The following is a 16,999-nucleotide window of genomic DNA, read 5'->3' on the forward strand; positions in this document are numbered from 1 at the left end:
TAACTTGGAAGCAAGCCAGGTGTCCTACAATAGGTGAATGAACAAACTATTCATCCTGACAATGCAATGTACATCCAGACATTGGTATATTACTCAGTACTAAAAAATGAATGAGCTATCAGGACATGAAAAAACAGAGAACCTGATATGCATTTATTAAGTAAAAGACATTGATCTGAAAGGCCATACACTATATGATCCCTACTACGTGACACTCTAGAAATGGTAAAACCATGGAGACAATATAAAGATCAGTGGTTGCACGGGGCTTGGGGATAGGGTGGGATTAATAGGCAGAGCACAGTGGATTTGGGGGCCATGAAAAATACCCTGTATGATTCTATAAATGTCATTACACAGTGTCCAAAACCCACAGAATATACAATAACAAGAATGAACCCTAAGGTAAACTATGGACTTGGGGTGAATATGATGTATTAGTGCAGGTTCATCAATTTTAACAAATGTACTACTCTGGTGGGGTATATAAGAAATTTCTGGACCTTCCTCTCAATTTTGTGGTGAACTTAAAACTTCTCTTAAAAAAAAAAAGAGTCTTTAAAGAAAAAAGGGGGGAATCCCTGATACTACCCCCCCTGCCCTGCTACTCTACCAAGTAAAGAGAACTTAAACAACAACAACAACAACAAAAGACTTCCCTCCATCTTTATTTAGTTAGGGTTCCCTGAGCTACTTCTGGCCTAGCTAACCTTTCAAAAACACTTCCATATAAACTCTTTCCTGAAAGTCATTTTCTTCATCATGTTTATCTCCCGATCTGCCGCCTTCATCATGTTTATCTCCCAATCTACATTTTACCTTGAATTACATGTATATATATTCACTGGACACTGCCTTCCACCAAAATTAAGTGACATTATCAACTATATCTGCTGTACCTTTTAGCCCACTATGCCTATTTTAATATTTTGGTAATTTTTTTTTTGAAATTACTTTTATATATGTTGTTACTTATTAACATTGTCAACCTTTTGGAAAATGACTTGCTTAAACCTTATAGTGTTATGATTAGTATAATGTGCAGGTCCATTTGCCTAAGTGAGGAAAGAAAAAAACCAATCACAACTTGATCCCATTTGTTTTTTTTTTTTTTTAAAGAAAAACATCCAAAGTAAAATATGAACATTTAATTACCTTTAAATAATATGTAATAATTTACATGCTATACATTCCCAAATACACTGAACATAAATTTTTATAAGACATATACATAATCCGCTTTTTGCCAACATATACCCCGTAGGTCACTTAAGATGTTAACTGACTTCTCAGTCCATGTGTGAGCACATAAACACACATGTATATGCCTGAAGTTGAAGATACTAAAGAACAACAACAAAAAAAACACTTGAATATAAGAAGTCTGCCATGGAAGATTCTACAACCATAATCAGTAACTAGAACCAAGTAACAAGGCACAAAAGTTTCCCTTTGTGGTCACAAAGATTAAGATTCCTGTCCCAGTGCTTAAGTATGGAAATAGGCTTGGCTAAATCACAAACTATATTTTATGGTACATTTCTGTTACTGTTTAAAAAGAAGTATTTTTCTTATTACATAATACATTACACAAAAGCATTGGAAAAATAAACAATTAGTTAAGTTCTCATACAATAAAGCTTTTTTTCCATTTGAAAAAGATATTTATGCTCAAAACTAATATAATAGATATAAGTACAGTAAAGAGAAGCATTAGGGATTCTACCCAGGTTTCCTACTACCCCTGAATCATACCTCTTGCCAGTCATGTTACTGAAACCTTCAATTTTAAAGCCAGCTGGGTGATACCATCAATTGCATGTGAATTGTTGGTTTGGTTTGGGGTTTTTTTGCCTTTTTTTTTTTTTTTTTGTCATTTAAAGATATGTTACTAGCACACAGAACAGTTAATTTAACATGGCAAAATGAAACTTTTCCTAGCATTTAAGTTGTTTTTGCTAAACATTAACTTTGTACTAGGCTATTCTTAATTTTCCTTTTTTATTCCTACGTTAATGGAGAAGAAAAAAATGTTCCACATAGAAATGGCTGCTTTAAAATTCATGCAACCAAGCAACATCTAAACTATTAGTACTTCCCTTTTTTAACCCCCAAATTTGGGGGAAACTGAGTTTGTTCTAGGAAGAGCAACTTACTGAGAGATAAACAGTATGTGTGTGTGTATACACACACACTCTTCATTGCGTCTAAGAACAGTTTTAGAGCCTTAGCTTTTTAAAGTTACACAGTTATCCAAAGAATAAAGCCAACTGAAGCCACAAAGTCAGAATTAAAAGGATGCAGTAATCCATACATAAAAGATACTCAAATAGGTTTGTACATATTCAAGAGATCAATAATCTAAGTTGTAAATGATGTCATCAAAGGTAGTACTGCATAAACTGTAATCAGAATAAAACCTTCAGTTTCGTTAATTTTGAATATGGACGTGGGAGCAGCTGACCATGAACTTAACAATGTACATGCACATCTGTTTCCACAGGAGTGTTGTAGCATGCAGCCCCCGCAGTAATGACGTTGCAATTCTTTCCAAATAAAACAAGGCTGACCAAAAGAAAAAAAAACCCAAAAAACCAAAACCTGCTCTTAGCTATAAAACTTAAGGGTAAAGAATAAACCAAGATTTTAAGGCTTTCTTAGAGTATTTTTTATGGCACTTCAACGTTAACATTACTAATAGGCAAAATATGTAAATACCCATAGTTACTGAGTTATATAATCAAAAGTACATGCCATGTCAATTATTAAGTAAGGGAGTACTTTGTCGAGTTTTGTTTCCTGACAATTATAGTTAAGGAAGGTTATTCATGTGTGGCTGTAATTTTAACATATAAATCATACAGAAATGTCAATTCACTAGTATACAGTACAAATTGTGTTTTGAATGAATCTGCCACCACCACTCATTTCTTAAAGAACTGAAAGTCATTCTCTGCTGGAAATGCAATTAAACTGACTTGTTTCTCTCACAAGAGCAGTTATTACCCTTTCTTCAACTATTAAGCTCTAAGATCATTACTTGACAAATTCCTTTTGGTCATGTGCACAGATCATTCTCACAAGAATCCACTTCTCGCATTACAGTCAGTCCAGAAAATACGCTACGGATCTAACAGGTCATTCTGGCCACACCATACTCCAAGCTAACCACACCAGGTTCCGACTTGGAGAACTCTTCAGCGTATTCACTGTAACGATTATCTGCTGGGTTGCTGCCCTCTATAGTTCGAAGAGCATGATTCACAGGCAACAGAGTCTGCTCCTTAAAACACAAGGAACTTTTGAGGGTAGGTGATTCAGGATGAACTGAATGTAGTAACTCCTTGGTGAGCATTCCATCTGTTTGCTTGTTTTTACATTGTTTAATTTTCTAGAACAAATCCAAATTAGAAAACAATCACTAATTACACACATTATATGTTCAACATAGCTTAGATGAAAGAAGAAACCATGCTTTTATAAATGTTCTCTCTTTATGAATACAAAGTTAAATCTCAAGAAATAAAGTCTGCTGCAGAAGAGTAAGATGGTTGAGAATCCTGTTTACAACTTTTACAGTGGGAAATGGTTATTATGCTTGACTGCAAAAGATCATTAAGTCTTGATATTTAAAAAAGGCACAGATTACCTAGGAAGTATAAAAAGGCAGTATTTTATAATAAAAGAAAGGTATATGAGACTTCACCCTGAATCATAGTTGTATAATATAGCAAACACACACTTACTTACCTAAAGAACTTTCTTACATGGTTTTCTTACAGTGATTTGTTAGGTGAACATAACCAGCTTTAGAACACAACAGAATTTTAAAATATTTTTAAATTTTTTATTTTTTTTAAAGATTTATTTATATATTTTTTAGAGAAAGAGAGCAGGAGAGCAGGGGAGGGGCAGAGGCAGAGGAAGAGAGAGAATCTCAAGCAGACTCCCCACTGAGCGCAGAGCCCAACTCAGGGCTTGATTTCATGACTGTGAGATCATGACCTGATTCGAAACCGAGAGTTGGACGCTCAACTGACTGAGCCACCCAGGTGTCCCAACAGAATTTGTTTTCAAACACAATCTAAGATTTTAAAAAGTATTCTTTGGCAGAGTATCGTGCTCTCCAAATCCTCGGACTGACTTCTGGTCACTCTGCCTATATTTACCCATGTCTTGGATCTGCTTCTCTTTTTACACAACCCTCCTATCGTTTCCTCAAGCAATCATTAATTACCTTCTTATCCAAGAGATGGATAAGGAAGGCCCTAAGGAACGGCCCTGCCTGACAGGCAGACATGACAGTGAGTTATACAACTGTCTAGGATTTTTAAAGTATGTACTCACTGATCCTTTTTGTTCATATGTGATGACAGAGAAAAAAATTACAAGAAAGTCTTACTGTGGAGAGAAACTTTTTAAACAAGATACAAAAGAAGGCATAAAACATAAAGACTGATCAATATGACTGCATTAAAAGTCATAACATCTATACAAAACACACCGTACATAACATCGAAAAGACGAGAACAAACTGAACAAAACCACTTGTGATATATATATAGATATGTATCTATATATATCTATATCTATATATATATCTAACAGAGAATTAACGTCTGGTATACAAAGAACTTTAACAGATCAATAAGGAAAAGGCAAATATGCCAACAGAAAAATGAGTGGAAGTTTGAATAGGCCATTCAGAGAACAGGAAAAATGAAATGGCCTGGAAATATTTGAAAAATCATTCAACTTCCTTTGTTATCATGGAAATCTAAAACTGAAAACAAGTTAAATGTTCTGCAGAGGCTGAACAGACTGTGATATATGCATATAAGAGAATGTTATATAGTAGTTATTAATAAAACACATGAATTAAAGCTATATGTATCAACATGGATAAATTTCAAAACAATATGGATAAAATGAAGCATGACAATATAACCATCTTTATATAGTTTCAAAACAGTTCCTTAAGCTGGGTGAGGGGTACATGGCCATTCATGATTTGTTGCTCTTTTATACCTTATAAAAATATATTCTTTTGTACTTCAATATAAAATAAAAATATTTCAAATCACACAAAACAGTATTATAAATTGTGGATAAAAACATATATAGCAGAAGTAGAAAAATATGCACAGGAACAATTAACAACAAATTCAGCCCAAAGTAGATGGGGAGGGCTATAGAGGGGTAAATTTCTTCAAATATATTTCATTTCTTAAAACAAAAACATGAAAGATCTGAAGCGAGTACGATAAATGTTAAAATCTTACAAAGCTAGTGGTAGCTTCCCTGGTATTTATTATGATCATATCTCTACTTTTCTCTATACAGTTGACCCCTGAACAACACAAGGGTTGGAGGAATCAACCCCCTCATGCAATAAAAAATCCACATATAACTTCTGATGCCCCAAAAATATAACTACTAATAGTCTACTGTTGACTGGAAACCTTACCAATAGCATAAACAGTCAGTTGACACATATATATATATTTTTTAATATTTTATTTGTTTATTTGACAGAGAGCTAGAGAGAGAGCACAAGTAAGCAAAGCGGCAGGGAGAGGGGGAGAGAGAGAAGCAGGCTCTCTGCTGAGCAGGGAGCCCGAACTGACACATATTTTTAAGTTGTATGTGTTAATGTGTATTCTCACAATAAAGTAAGAGAGAGAAAAAAAATGTTACTAAGAAAATCACAAGAGAAAATAAGTACGTTTACAGTACTGTACTCTATTTATCAAAAAAAATCCACTTGTAAGTGGACCTGTGCAGTTCAAACCTATGTTGTTTAAGGGTCAACTGTACTTCGAATACTTCAATGTTAAAATTCAGGGAAAGCAATTCAAACTAACCTATTGAAAGCAGAGGAGATCTGATTTTGAAACAGTCATGTACTTATGAGGTTTCTATATATACAAATTTACACTGAGAGCATAGGAAATACACTAATTTAATATTCCAAGTATATTACATTAGACGCTTCAGAATACTTACAGATTCTAAGTCTTTAATATCTTTCTCTAACTGTTTATTTTGCTCATCCATATTCATAATTACATTAAATACGGACTGTCTAGGATGCAATGTTCGATCAAATTGGTGGTACATGTTTCTCCAAAACCTTTATGACAAAAACAAAAAACAACAACTCAATAAATTGTGTTTGAGAAAAATCAAGTATAAATACCTCAATGATGCCAACTTACTTAAAATTGAAAGATACTGTATTTGGCTCCAAAACTGCAAATTTCGGAGATTTGGAACTGTAGAGAGGATTTAAGTACTTCTTTTGGTCATCCAGGAGAAATGGCCACAGGGAGTAAGTCTTTTCCTTTAACCTTAATGTAATGAGAAAAACGAAGATCTTTTCCACAGATGATAATATTTATTTTTATAAATCAGGCAATTGTTTCCCAAGTAGGTTTAAGTTTTAATTTTTTCTTCTCTTTGCAACCTAACCTCACCTTGTCTCTGAATTGTGTATTCTCCCTTTTCTCCTTTCAGTTATAAGCATGAAGTAAATAAAACCATGTCTCTCTGAACATAACACAGGTCTACCATTCTCTTACAAACACACACATTAAGAGATTCCTTTCAACTCACATAGTTTCATAAACACGGTCTCATACCTATTTCAAATCACCATACACATGTATACAGAGCAGACATGTGTATCACTCTTTGGCCTCATTCTCTTAGCCCTATATCTGGGTTGTAGTAACATGTATTAATAAAGCAGGGATAAATGTAAGTGTGAGAGAGTAGCAAAAAGGGAATTAGGAAAAATCAGAATGTTATTCAACAGTAAAAAGATGCCAATCATACTGCAACTCTAAGAGTAAGGGAAGTAAATGGATAAAGGGTAGAATGGTTTAAATAGTATATTTACCAAATAAACATAAAATAGATAGGATTATGGGGAAAAATGGAGTTTGATCATTTTTCTATGACCCCTAAGATGACCAATAAATAAGTTCTTAAGAGAAAAACTACTAGGAAATAAGTGCTTTTATTATCATCTTCCTTTAGAAGAGGATGTGTGGCCCAGACTGAGAAGAGTTATTCCTAAAAGAGCTCTGTACTCTTAAGAGTCCTCTGGTCTGGGACGCCTGGGTGGCTCAGTGGGTTAAAGCCTCTGCCTTCGGCTCAGGTCATGATCCCAGGGTCCTGGGATCGAGCCCCGCATCAGGGTTTCTACTCAGCAGGAAACCTGCTTCCTCCTCTCTCTCTGCCTGCCTCTCTGCCTACTTGTGATCTCTGTCTGTCAAATAAATAAATAAACTTAAAAAAAAAAAAAAAAGAGTCCTCTGGTCCTTTACTATAGCATAGAGCTAAAGTCTGAATGCTCTTGGATTTGTCCACCTCTGTCATACTCTTGTTCCACTTGTAATTCCCTTTCCACATCTTTAGAATCTTCCAAGTGCTCTCAGTTCTGCCTTCAACTCTGCTGAGAGTTGAGAATATGTGGCTGTCTTCAAACTACTACCAGATTTAGCTTCTCTAATATGTCACTTGGACATTCAAGAATCTCTAACTGCTCTTTATTGACTTTTAAGAAATCTAAATTCAGAAACCTAACCTAAAAAAAATTTATATTTAATCACTTCTCACAGCCTTACCCCACATTTCCCTTGCACCAAAATTTAGCCAGAAACCTCTACTCCCCAAGACTGGTTAGGAAAGAAGAGGTATGCGACCCAACTCAGGGACAGACACACTACAGCCAACATAGATCTATTTTCCCCAAAGAATTATCTGCTTAGAAATGTGAGGAAAACTATAAGGCCTCATTTTACCTTAAAACCAACAGTTTTTAAATCCTTTACCAAACCTTAAAGCTCAGTGACCAATACTTTCTAAGAAATGAAATAATGTTAAGATTTTTCTGTTCTAAATATATATTCAGAATAGAAAGGAGTAGGATGGCGGTTTCCAGGGTGTTGGTAAGGTTTCTTGTTCTGGGTGCTGGTTACATAGATGGATGAATTTCAGATTTACTGAGCTTCACACTTATGCCACATCACTTTTCTGTATGTATGCTTCATTTCAAAACAAATTTTAAAAATGTGTTTTTACTATTAACCTCAGGATATGAGGGATAGAGGGTACTTAGCTTCAGAAATACCAGACAATAAAATCTTTACAATAAAATTAAGTTCTATTATATACTGCCAAGATATTTTATTATATTCCACTATGATTTATGTTAGACTTCAACCAATTAGGAAAAACGAGCCCATTTTATGCCAACTGTCTTACTTGAGCTCTTCTCTTTCCTTCTGACAATTTCCAAGGAAGTTTCCAAACTGGCATGAATGAATATGTTCATGGATCTGAAGAAGAAATGCTTCATTGAATTCAAAGGCTTGTGGGAACTGTTCGGTCAAATGCCACACACACTCCAAGAACTGAGTAAACACCGGTGAGACTTCCTTTGGGTCACCATCCAAATGGCCACACCTAGCCCCCCAGAAAGTACAAGCTTTTAAAAATGCCTCTGAAAGAAGTCAATTATTCAGGTATTGTCAAATTTAAACACACACACACGAACCTAAAACACAATATCTACTGTCATAAAAAAAGCATAATGTTTTTATTTGAAACAATTTAAATCTATGAGTTTTCAACCACAACTTTAAAGGGTCTATTACCTTCTAAGTACCACAATCCAGACAAAAAGGAAGGTAATAAACTGCCACAATAATTAACAAAGGTCTGAGAATTGAAAGAAATCACAGAAAAACACTGAATCAGTTTTCATACAAAAACAAACAAACAAACAATAGCACTCTCACCTACTCAAGTTCATGAAGAACAGAAATATTTTGGCACTCTAAAATGGTTTTACTAATTTTACAAAATATATAAATGTAAAACTATGACTCACCTCTCTGAAAACTTATGTCCAAAAGAGATCCAATCCTTTTCTATTAAAACCTTAATTAGAAAAAGCAAAATCCATTTTACAACTACTTTCAATTTCTTCTGTTTAAAATGGATTGAGTCCTATTATCTTAACAGCATTTACACTTTTAACTTATGGTTGCAAACAAAACACACTTTTGTGTAATTATAGGCAAAAGATAACAAGAACCTGGATTAGGGATTGGTATAACAAAGAGTAGAAATGACACTTAAAAGAAATACAGTAGTCCTTTGACTTAAATCATTTAGGTTGTACTTATTACATTTTGTGTAATTATAGACAAAAGATAGCAAGACCTTGGATTAGGGATTGGTATAACAAAGAGTAGAAATGACACTTAAAAGAAATACAGTAGTCCTTTGACTTAAATCATTTAGGTTGTACTTATTATATTTTAAGTGAAAACTACATGTTATAAAGTGCTAACATATTTACATTTCTGTATGTCTAATGATGATATCTGCATAGAAAAAGGCTAAGAAAATGTAAATCAGAATGTTAACAGTGTTAGCTGTGGGTGGTAGACTGGGGTGTATCCTTTAAACCTTTTGGCTTACTTGTACATTACTTACACAGTACTTACCAGAAAAAGAATGATAAAAACACCAATAAAAAGTGTATATTCAAATTCAGATGGTGATATCTAACCTCTTGAATGGACTGTCTTTATCTGTTTTCTCTGTCACAACTCTACTGAAGTAATAGGCTTCTAATTTTTTTCAGTCTAATTTATACAACATATCTGCTTAGTATTTAACGTATCTCATAATTTCATTATATAATCACCAAGTACATTCTTTACAGTGTCAAAACTGCCACCTTTGGGGGGAAAGCTAGATGGCAGCAGAGTAGGTGGATCCTAGGCTGGTCTTGTCAGCTGAACACAATAGATAATTATCAAATCATCCTAAATACCCAGAAATCGGCCAGAAGACTGACAGGACAAAGTCCACAACTAAGGGGAGAGGAGAAAACTCATCAAAGATGCACCGAGAGGCAACATGATCTTTACTTTCAGCTGTGCACACTCTGGACAGGGAGGTTAAATTCCTACTGGACAAAATGAAAAGACAGAGAAAGTCACCCCAAAAGGAGCAAGGGAGGTAGTACTCACTGCCAGGGATTTAAAAAAACAGCCACCTTTAGCTTCTCCTTGTTGTAAATCTTTCCAGAAGGCCATATAATGATAGAGAAAGATACAGTTATCTGGAACCATGTTGCATGGGCTCAAATCCTAGCTCTGCCACTTCCACACCTGTGGTCTTCAGGCTTGGACCACAGACAAGTGGTCTTCAGACTTGGAGCTCTAGATTTTACTGCAGGCTCTCGGCCTATCTACACACCTACATCTAAAACTCAACTCAGTATCTTTCTCACTGAATTTAGACTTCTGCTTCTCTCAGTAGGGAGCAAGAGAATGCACACCCATCCTAGCAACTGAGTCCAGAGATGTTAATTCATCCTGGAAGAGGCCTCCTCTCTTTTCCATATCCAAACCAGAAATAATTCTTACTGATTCTACTTTCTCAACATCCCTGGAGGTTGAGCCGATTACCTCTTGCGTTCACGTGGTATGGCCTTACTCCTGGCCCTCTTTTCTCTCCTGAGTTATCTTACCAGTTTCTACACTGTTCTCCCAGCCTCCATTTCTACTACCCTCCACCTAGGACACCAAGCTGTCTTTTTACAAAGCAGATCCAAGCAAGTTACTGTTTCCTCTATTTAAAGTACTTTAATGGCTCTCACTACCTGAAAAGGTTAAAGGCCAAATTCCAGTCTTCTCTTCCTGAAGCCTTCATACCACCATATCCTTCTGCTCCCAAGTGTCCCATTCTAACACCCTGAACTCCAGCCATCACACATCACCTGCATTCAGCCTATGGAGCTTTGGTTCTCACTGTTCCTTTTGCCTGGGAAGCTCTCACATTGTCCCTGGGCATTTATTACATGATCTCATTTGAATGTCTAGCAAGCAATTAAAGCCAAACATGGCAGAGAAAGTATTCCTCATCTTCCACTCCTATGGTAAGCTGCACATAATTTTATTAGTGGCACTTCCATTCAGCCTGTCCAAGACTCAGTATGTTAGTGCCATCAAATAACGGTGCTGAAAGGGATCTGGTGATGTTAAACCTTCCCCTGCTTTAAGATGGCACTGCATTTCATTATTCTAAACCAATGAAAACTTTCTACCATCTCTTCGCTTACTTTAGTTGCCATGAATTAAGATGTAAATTTTGAAAACATAAGTTAATCTGATAATGTGTCAAAAGACAGACAAAAAACAGGAGGCAGGGCTTTAGCTTCACAAAGCAGAAAATCTATTCAACTAGAAATTTAATCTTCGGATATAAAACATGCTTCCTAATGTGTAATTATAATTAACGAACGAAGGCATTTTAAACAAAGTTTGCTCTAGAACATAATTTTTAAGTACTCTTATTTGTGCCTTGTTTTACATCACATTTGTTGGATAAAAAGTGAAGGAGAAAATACTGAATATTTCTATTATAACATTTTAGAAAAAAAAAACTTTTAAATTTAAAACTTGTTGTCAAACAGATGGCACAAACGGAAATCAGTCTAACTCAAGGTTGTTCAACCACAACTACTACACACATTTTGGGCCAGTTAGGTCTTTGTTGCGGGGGCTAACCTCTGTAGTACAGAACAGTAGCAGCATCCCGGCCCCTACCAGCTAAGTGCCAGTTGCACCCTTCTCTTAGTAACAACCAAAACTGTCTCCTAACATTGCCAAATGTCTCCTGGAGGACAAAAATCACTCCTATTTGAGAATCACTGGTCTAGCCAAACCACTCCTTACCATGAATCCTTTGATTGTTCTGTAGTAGGAATCCAGTAAAAGAGAGCCAAGGGAACAAACCTGGGAAGTCCTATCCCAACCATCAGAACAATGTACCAACACACTTGCATTTTCAACCATTATTGCCTGAAAAGAAAGATCACATACTTAGATTACAGCAGAATACATTTCTGGCACATCAGTTAAATTCTACTTACTCAAAAACTACACTAGCAAGTATTGCATTACACAGAAGAGCAAGGACTGCAATGATAATGCTGTCACAGCATAATTTCCAAAACACAAAACAAACAAAAAACAAAACCAAAATTGTTGTTTCCAAGTGTCTGGTGATTTCTTTTTAAGTCCTTACATGAAGTGCTATGTGATCTTTTAAAACTCAAATTAAAGTAAGCCTCATTAAAGAGGTAAAACATAGAAGTTCTCTGACTGGAAAGGGTACCAGCACCAGCAGCCAAGAGAATAAATTCATTCCTTCCTAACCATTACAAATCCCCAAACAAAATATGAACAAAGAAGAGTTACTTTGGCTAAGAAGATCGCAGCGTCCATAACAGCTTTGATATGGCGAAGCCATCCTGAGCTCTCCAAACCAGAGTAGAAATCACTGACAGAAAGCCCTTTGGTACCATTGACTATGAAGGGGAAGAAAACATTTCATTAGAATGTGGCTAGAGTCTCCACTTCTCCTATTCAAGTTCTCTTTAAGTGAGTAAATTGGGAGGAAGAGGACAAAATAAAAAAAGAGCCTGTATAAATGAAAAGATGCTATTAAGACCTCAATATTGGATTTTTCAGGTACATTGTTTTTTGTCATTCCTTGTGCTTAAAAAAAGCTCCAATCTCTCGGGACACCTGGGTGGCTCAGACGGCTAAGCCTCTGCCTTTGGCTCAGGTCATGATCCCGAGATCCTGGGATCGAGTCCCATATCAGGCTCCTTGCTCGGCAGGGAGCCTGCTTCTCTCTCTGCCTCTGCCTGCCACTCTGCCGGCTTGCGCGCTCTCTTTCTTTTTTTTTTTTTTTTTTAAGATTTTTTAAAAAGATTTTATTTATTTATTTGACAGACAGAGATCACAAGTAGGCAGAGAGGCAGGCAGAGAGAGAGGAGAAAGCAGACTCCCCACCGAGCAGAGAGCCTGATGCAGGGCTCGATCCCAGGACCCTGAGACCATGACCTGAGCCGAAGGCAGAGGCTTTAACCCACTGAGCCACCCAGGAGTCCCTTTCTCTCTCTCTTCTGACAAGTAAATAAATAAATAAAATCTTTAAAAGAAAAAAAAAAAGCAAAAAAAAAAGCTCTAATCTCTCTTTAAAAAAAATTTGGAGTACAAAGTATTTAAAAGTCTGATATTTTAATTGTTAAAACTCCACACCACGACTGGAAAGATACTTTAATACTTAAACAGAGCATTATTTTCAACTAATCTTCACTGTATACACTAAGCAAGAATATTTATCTAATAATAACCATTTTTTTTATAGAACCATTAGAACTGTCCTGTCCAATACAGTAGCCACTCCCCAAACTGACACATGGGTAGTCTAAACTGAGATGTGGTTTAACAGCGTAAAATACACACTCATCAATTTTTTAAGACTTAAAGAAAAAAAACTAATGTGTCATTACTGATTTTTTATGCTGATTATATGTTAACATGTTTTAATACATTATGTAAAATATATTATTAATATTAATTTCCATTTTTTTAACTTTTTTGAATGTGCATATAGGGAAATTTTAAATTACATCATTTTAAATTTTATAATGTGCTAACATTTTTTTTCAATTAGACAAAGTTGCCTCAAAGGCAAAAAATAATCATACCTTCCAATAATTTTTGAAGGCTGGACCGCATGACATGAATATTTTCAATTCCAACAAACTGAAATCTAATGTTAGAATAGTTGTCTTCATTTTCATAACCTTTTCCAGCTGCTCTGTTGGCCATTGCATTCAGCTAAAATATAAAGTTTTAGAAATTTAGAGACAAATTGCTTTTATCACTTAACCTAGTTCACCAAAAATCATGAAAATACTAAATAAACCACATTTTAGCAGATTTTAAGGAACTCTGAACTGCATATGCTACCTTTTTTTAATAAGCAAAAGTGTCATATATGTTATTAAGAGTAAAAAAGGACACTTTACATAAAGTAACAACATGACTGCTATATAATGGAAAGGTCAGACAAGAAGTTCCCCCACATACAATTTATGAAACTAATTCAGTTATGTTTTTACTCAGTTTTCCATATGTTTGTAATATTTTTAAAATTTAAAAAGAGAAGTATCTCTCATCTGAATCCTAAATGATTCAGAGATGAGCCAAGCTGGGAAGTTTCCTGTTACAGAATGAACCTATTAGATTCATTTCAGAGCAAGCCTGGGGAACACATGATCATTCAGAGAGTCACAGGGACCCTGAAAAATCAGATCTGAAATACAGGTCAGATTATCTGAGATCCTCCGTATTAAAAATTACTGGAGGCCCACACAGTATATACCATGGCATATAACCCACTAGCTTGATACACCTCTAAGAACTAGGCTAAAATTGGTCTCTAAGGAGAAAACAGACCGCCAGTAGGCCCATGGTCTTTGTTTTTGGTCACTAGATCAAATGCTATCATGTTTAATTTTTTCAGACTTGGATTTCATATTGCACATTGTAACAGTTTACAAAATATTCTTATGCACTTGGATGAAACAAAATCTAAATTGGAAGACAAAGTAGCTTTTCATTCAGTAGATGGGGGCCCAGGTTGGTAACAAAGAAGTTCAACTCTACCTACTGACTCACTGGTTATTCAGCACCTATGATGACTAAGGTGAGAGTTAGATATTAAAATGCTTCTGCATTATTACTAGTTAAGTTGAAGTTTAAACAGTACAAACAAAGCAATCTATGAAAGGCCTGTATTCTGTGTAGAAGGCAATTATACAGATAAGAGGTAGTAGGGAAACAGATCATCCATCCTCAGGCTTCACATTCAGAAACTTGTATTATAACCAGCTTTTATATCTATTATCACCTAAAAGTAATTCTGACCATTGAATCCACCAGATTAAAAAAGGAAGAAAAATAAAATTTGTCTTACAAGAGATATCACCAACATTCTTGACTTCTAAGAAAGTCTTTTCTTATTAACAAGATAAAAAATTATCAAATTATCAATTTCTAGTTTTTAATACTTCTTAATTTACTCAAGTTAATCTCATCTTGTTTCCTCCATTATCTTTTGTGAGAATGAATAATGATGAGAATAACTTCTAAAACAGCTACCATTCCTTTCAACAAAGCTGCCTAGAATTGTGCTCTATATTGCTCACTCGCTTTTTCTCATCGCTTTCTCTTATTTTCTCATCATTCCAGATTTTTGAAGAAATCCTCACTATAATTCTGCCAATGTCCTTTTGTGTAGCCCACCAGCTCTGCATTCGATGCTATAATAAAAATTAAAAGTAATGTTAGCTATTACCATTGAAGATTTTAATTACTTTAGTTTCAGGATCCTATATGAATTAGTTGCTTAACTGTGTTTATAAAAAGAAAAAGGGATTCTGACATTTGTCTCAATGACAAAAATTGAACCTAACATTACAGACGCCTAACAGAACAACTATTTCCTGTTCACTATTTAAAATTCTCTAGTTCAATGTTTTCTAACTCACTATTTTCCTTATTTTCTTGAATATTTCAAGTTAATGTCCATTATTTTAACATGAAGTGTTCTGACAATTAAAAATTCTACCAAAAAAATTAGTAAGATTTTCTAATTTTTCACAACACACTATTTAATATTTCTTCACAATAATATAAGACTTCCACACGATCAAGAGTTCCCAAAATAAAAATCTGTTTTTCTAAATTTATACATAAATCAGAAGACATAAGATATCACCATCTGGGAAACGGGTCTCCTTAGTTGGTATTCTTTTAAAGACTGCCTTCCTCAGTGTCATTAGCCTCAGTTAATTTAAAACTGGGATTCAGACAGGTTAAATATGGGCAAACTGATCAACTCTCATTAATTAAAGTAACAAAGATAATTAAACTAACAGACTATACTAGATTCAAGACACATACTTTGGGCCTGGTATCCATGACATACATATAGCGATTGACTGGATTGGCTTTACTAATGGCTTGAAGCAAATGTTCATCCTCCAGGCACCTGGCACTGAATCCTGATAGTGGTTGACTACATCGACAAATGGCAGCCTAATTTTAAAGGACAGAAAACAACAGATTATCCAAAGATGTCTAAAACATGTCTTAAAAAAACGCTTAAAAGAAAAACAAAAGTTCAAATCAAACGTGTAATCTGTTTAAAAGTTGGCAAGACAATTCGAAGACATTAACTTTGAAAACCTATTTTAATTAAACACTATGTGAACATCTTGATGTTACAGAAGTTTTCCCAATATTCTCTTCTGAAAAAGTGAAATGCCTCCTTATGTAGTTTGATGAAAAAAATCTTAAGTACTAAGAAGCAACACTTCATCAATTCTCTATCATGTATCCTACTAAGATACTTGCATGCTATGCTCTAGATTACAAGACACTTTCAACTCAAGTTCAAGTAAGGGATTAATCAATAAAGGTAGAACAGGATTTTTAAAAATAGTAACATTTGAGCTTTTATATTCCAAAAGTCTTCAGATCTCTATTTAGGAATCAGCAATCTTTATATAAAATGAGAAAAATGAACTTCAAGTTTGTGTTAAAATATAAATCTAAGAGGACAAAAATATCTGTTAGAAGTAGTGAATGGTGGATTAGATATTTACTCTTGTTCCAAGTCTTAAAAAGAGATTAGCAGATTTAGACACATATACTTTTTCTCCAATCTCATCCATACCAACTCCAACTTAACCATAGCCCATCATTCCAACCATAGTATCATTAAGGGGAAAAAAAGGATACATAAATTCACACATTTTAAATTCACACACAAAATAAAACCACGTGAATTAAATAAAATAGAAGAAAATGAAATATAAAATATAAAATTCTTTTCAGACGTACTTTCTGATTTGTTAAGTTAGGCACTGAATATCTGTTTTCAGCCTAGCTTTCCAATAAACAAGGTATACAAACATGGGTGTGTCAAACAGAGGCCGTAACCAGTCATCATTCCCTATGACTTTGTTATGAAGAACAGATTAGGAATTTCTGTTTAAAATTTTACTTTTTACCTCTGGCTCCCTTCTAAAACCCAACTAAAGTTCTAA

At 34.8% G+C, this 16,999-nt stretch overlaps 1 protein-coding gene across 2 annotated transcripts in view; it reads right to left on the minus strand.

The window, feature by feature from the left end:
* Positions 1–1,133: 1,133 nt before the first annotated feature.
* MTMR6 (myotubularin related protein 6) overlaps positions 1,134–16,999 on the minus strand; it is a 43,402-nt gene continuing 27,536 nt past the window's right edge. Inside the window, exons 6-15 of one of the 2 annotated variants that reach the window (XM_032838291.1) lie at positions 15,852–15,986; positions 15,095–15,208; positions 13,589–13,721; positions 12,288–12,397; positions 11,763–11,888; positions 8,900–8,949; positions 8,272–8,472; positions 6,219–6,350; positions 6,007–6,133; positions 1,134–3,391 (exon numbers count right to left, since the gene is read on the minus strand). In XM_032838291.1, coding sequence (XP_032694182.1) covers positions 3,131–3,391; positions 6,007–6,133; positions 6,219–6,350; positions 8,272–8,472; positions 8,900–8,949; positions 11,763–11,888; positions 12,288–12,397; positions 13,589–13,721; positions 15,095–15,208; positions 15,852–15,986 — 1,389 coding nt within the window. In that variant the 3' untranslated portion in view covers positions 1,134–3,130. The remainder of the gene's footprint in view (positions 3,392–6,006; positions 6,134–6,218; positions 6,351–8,271; positions 8,473–8,899; positions 8,950–11,762; positions 11,889–12,287; positions 12,398–13,588; positions 13,722–15,094; positions 15,209–15,851; positions 15,987–16,999) is intronic. The other variant, XM_032838292.1, reaches the window with a different exon arrangement.

The sequence above is a fragment of the Lontra canadensis genome, unplaced genomic scaffold, assembly GCF_010015895.1.
Source record: "Lontra canadensis isolate GAN:19392208 unplaced genomic scaffold, GSC_riverotter_1.0 scaffold103, whole genome shotgun sequence".
In the NCBI taxonomy this organism is placed as follows: Eukaryota; Metazoa; Chordata; class Mammalia; order Carnivora; family Mustelidae; genus Lontra; species Lontra canadensis.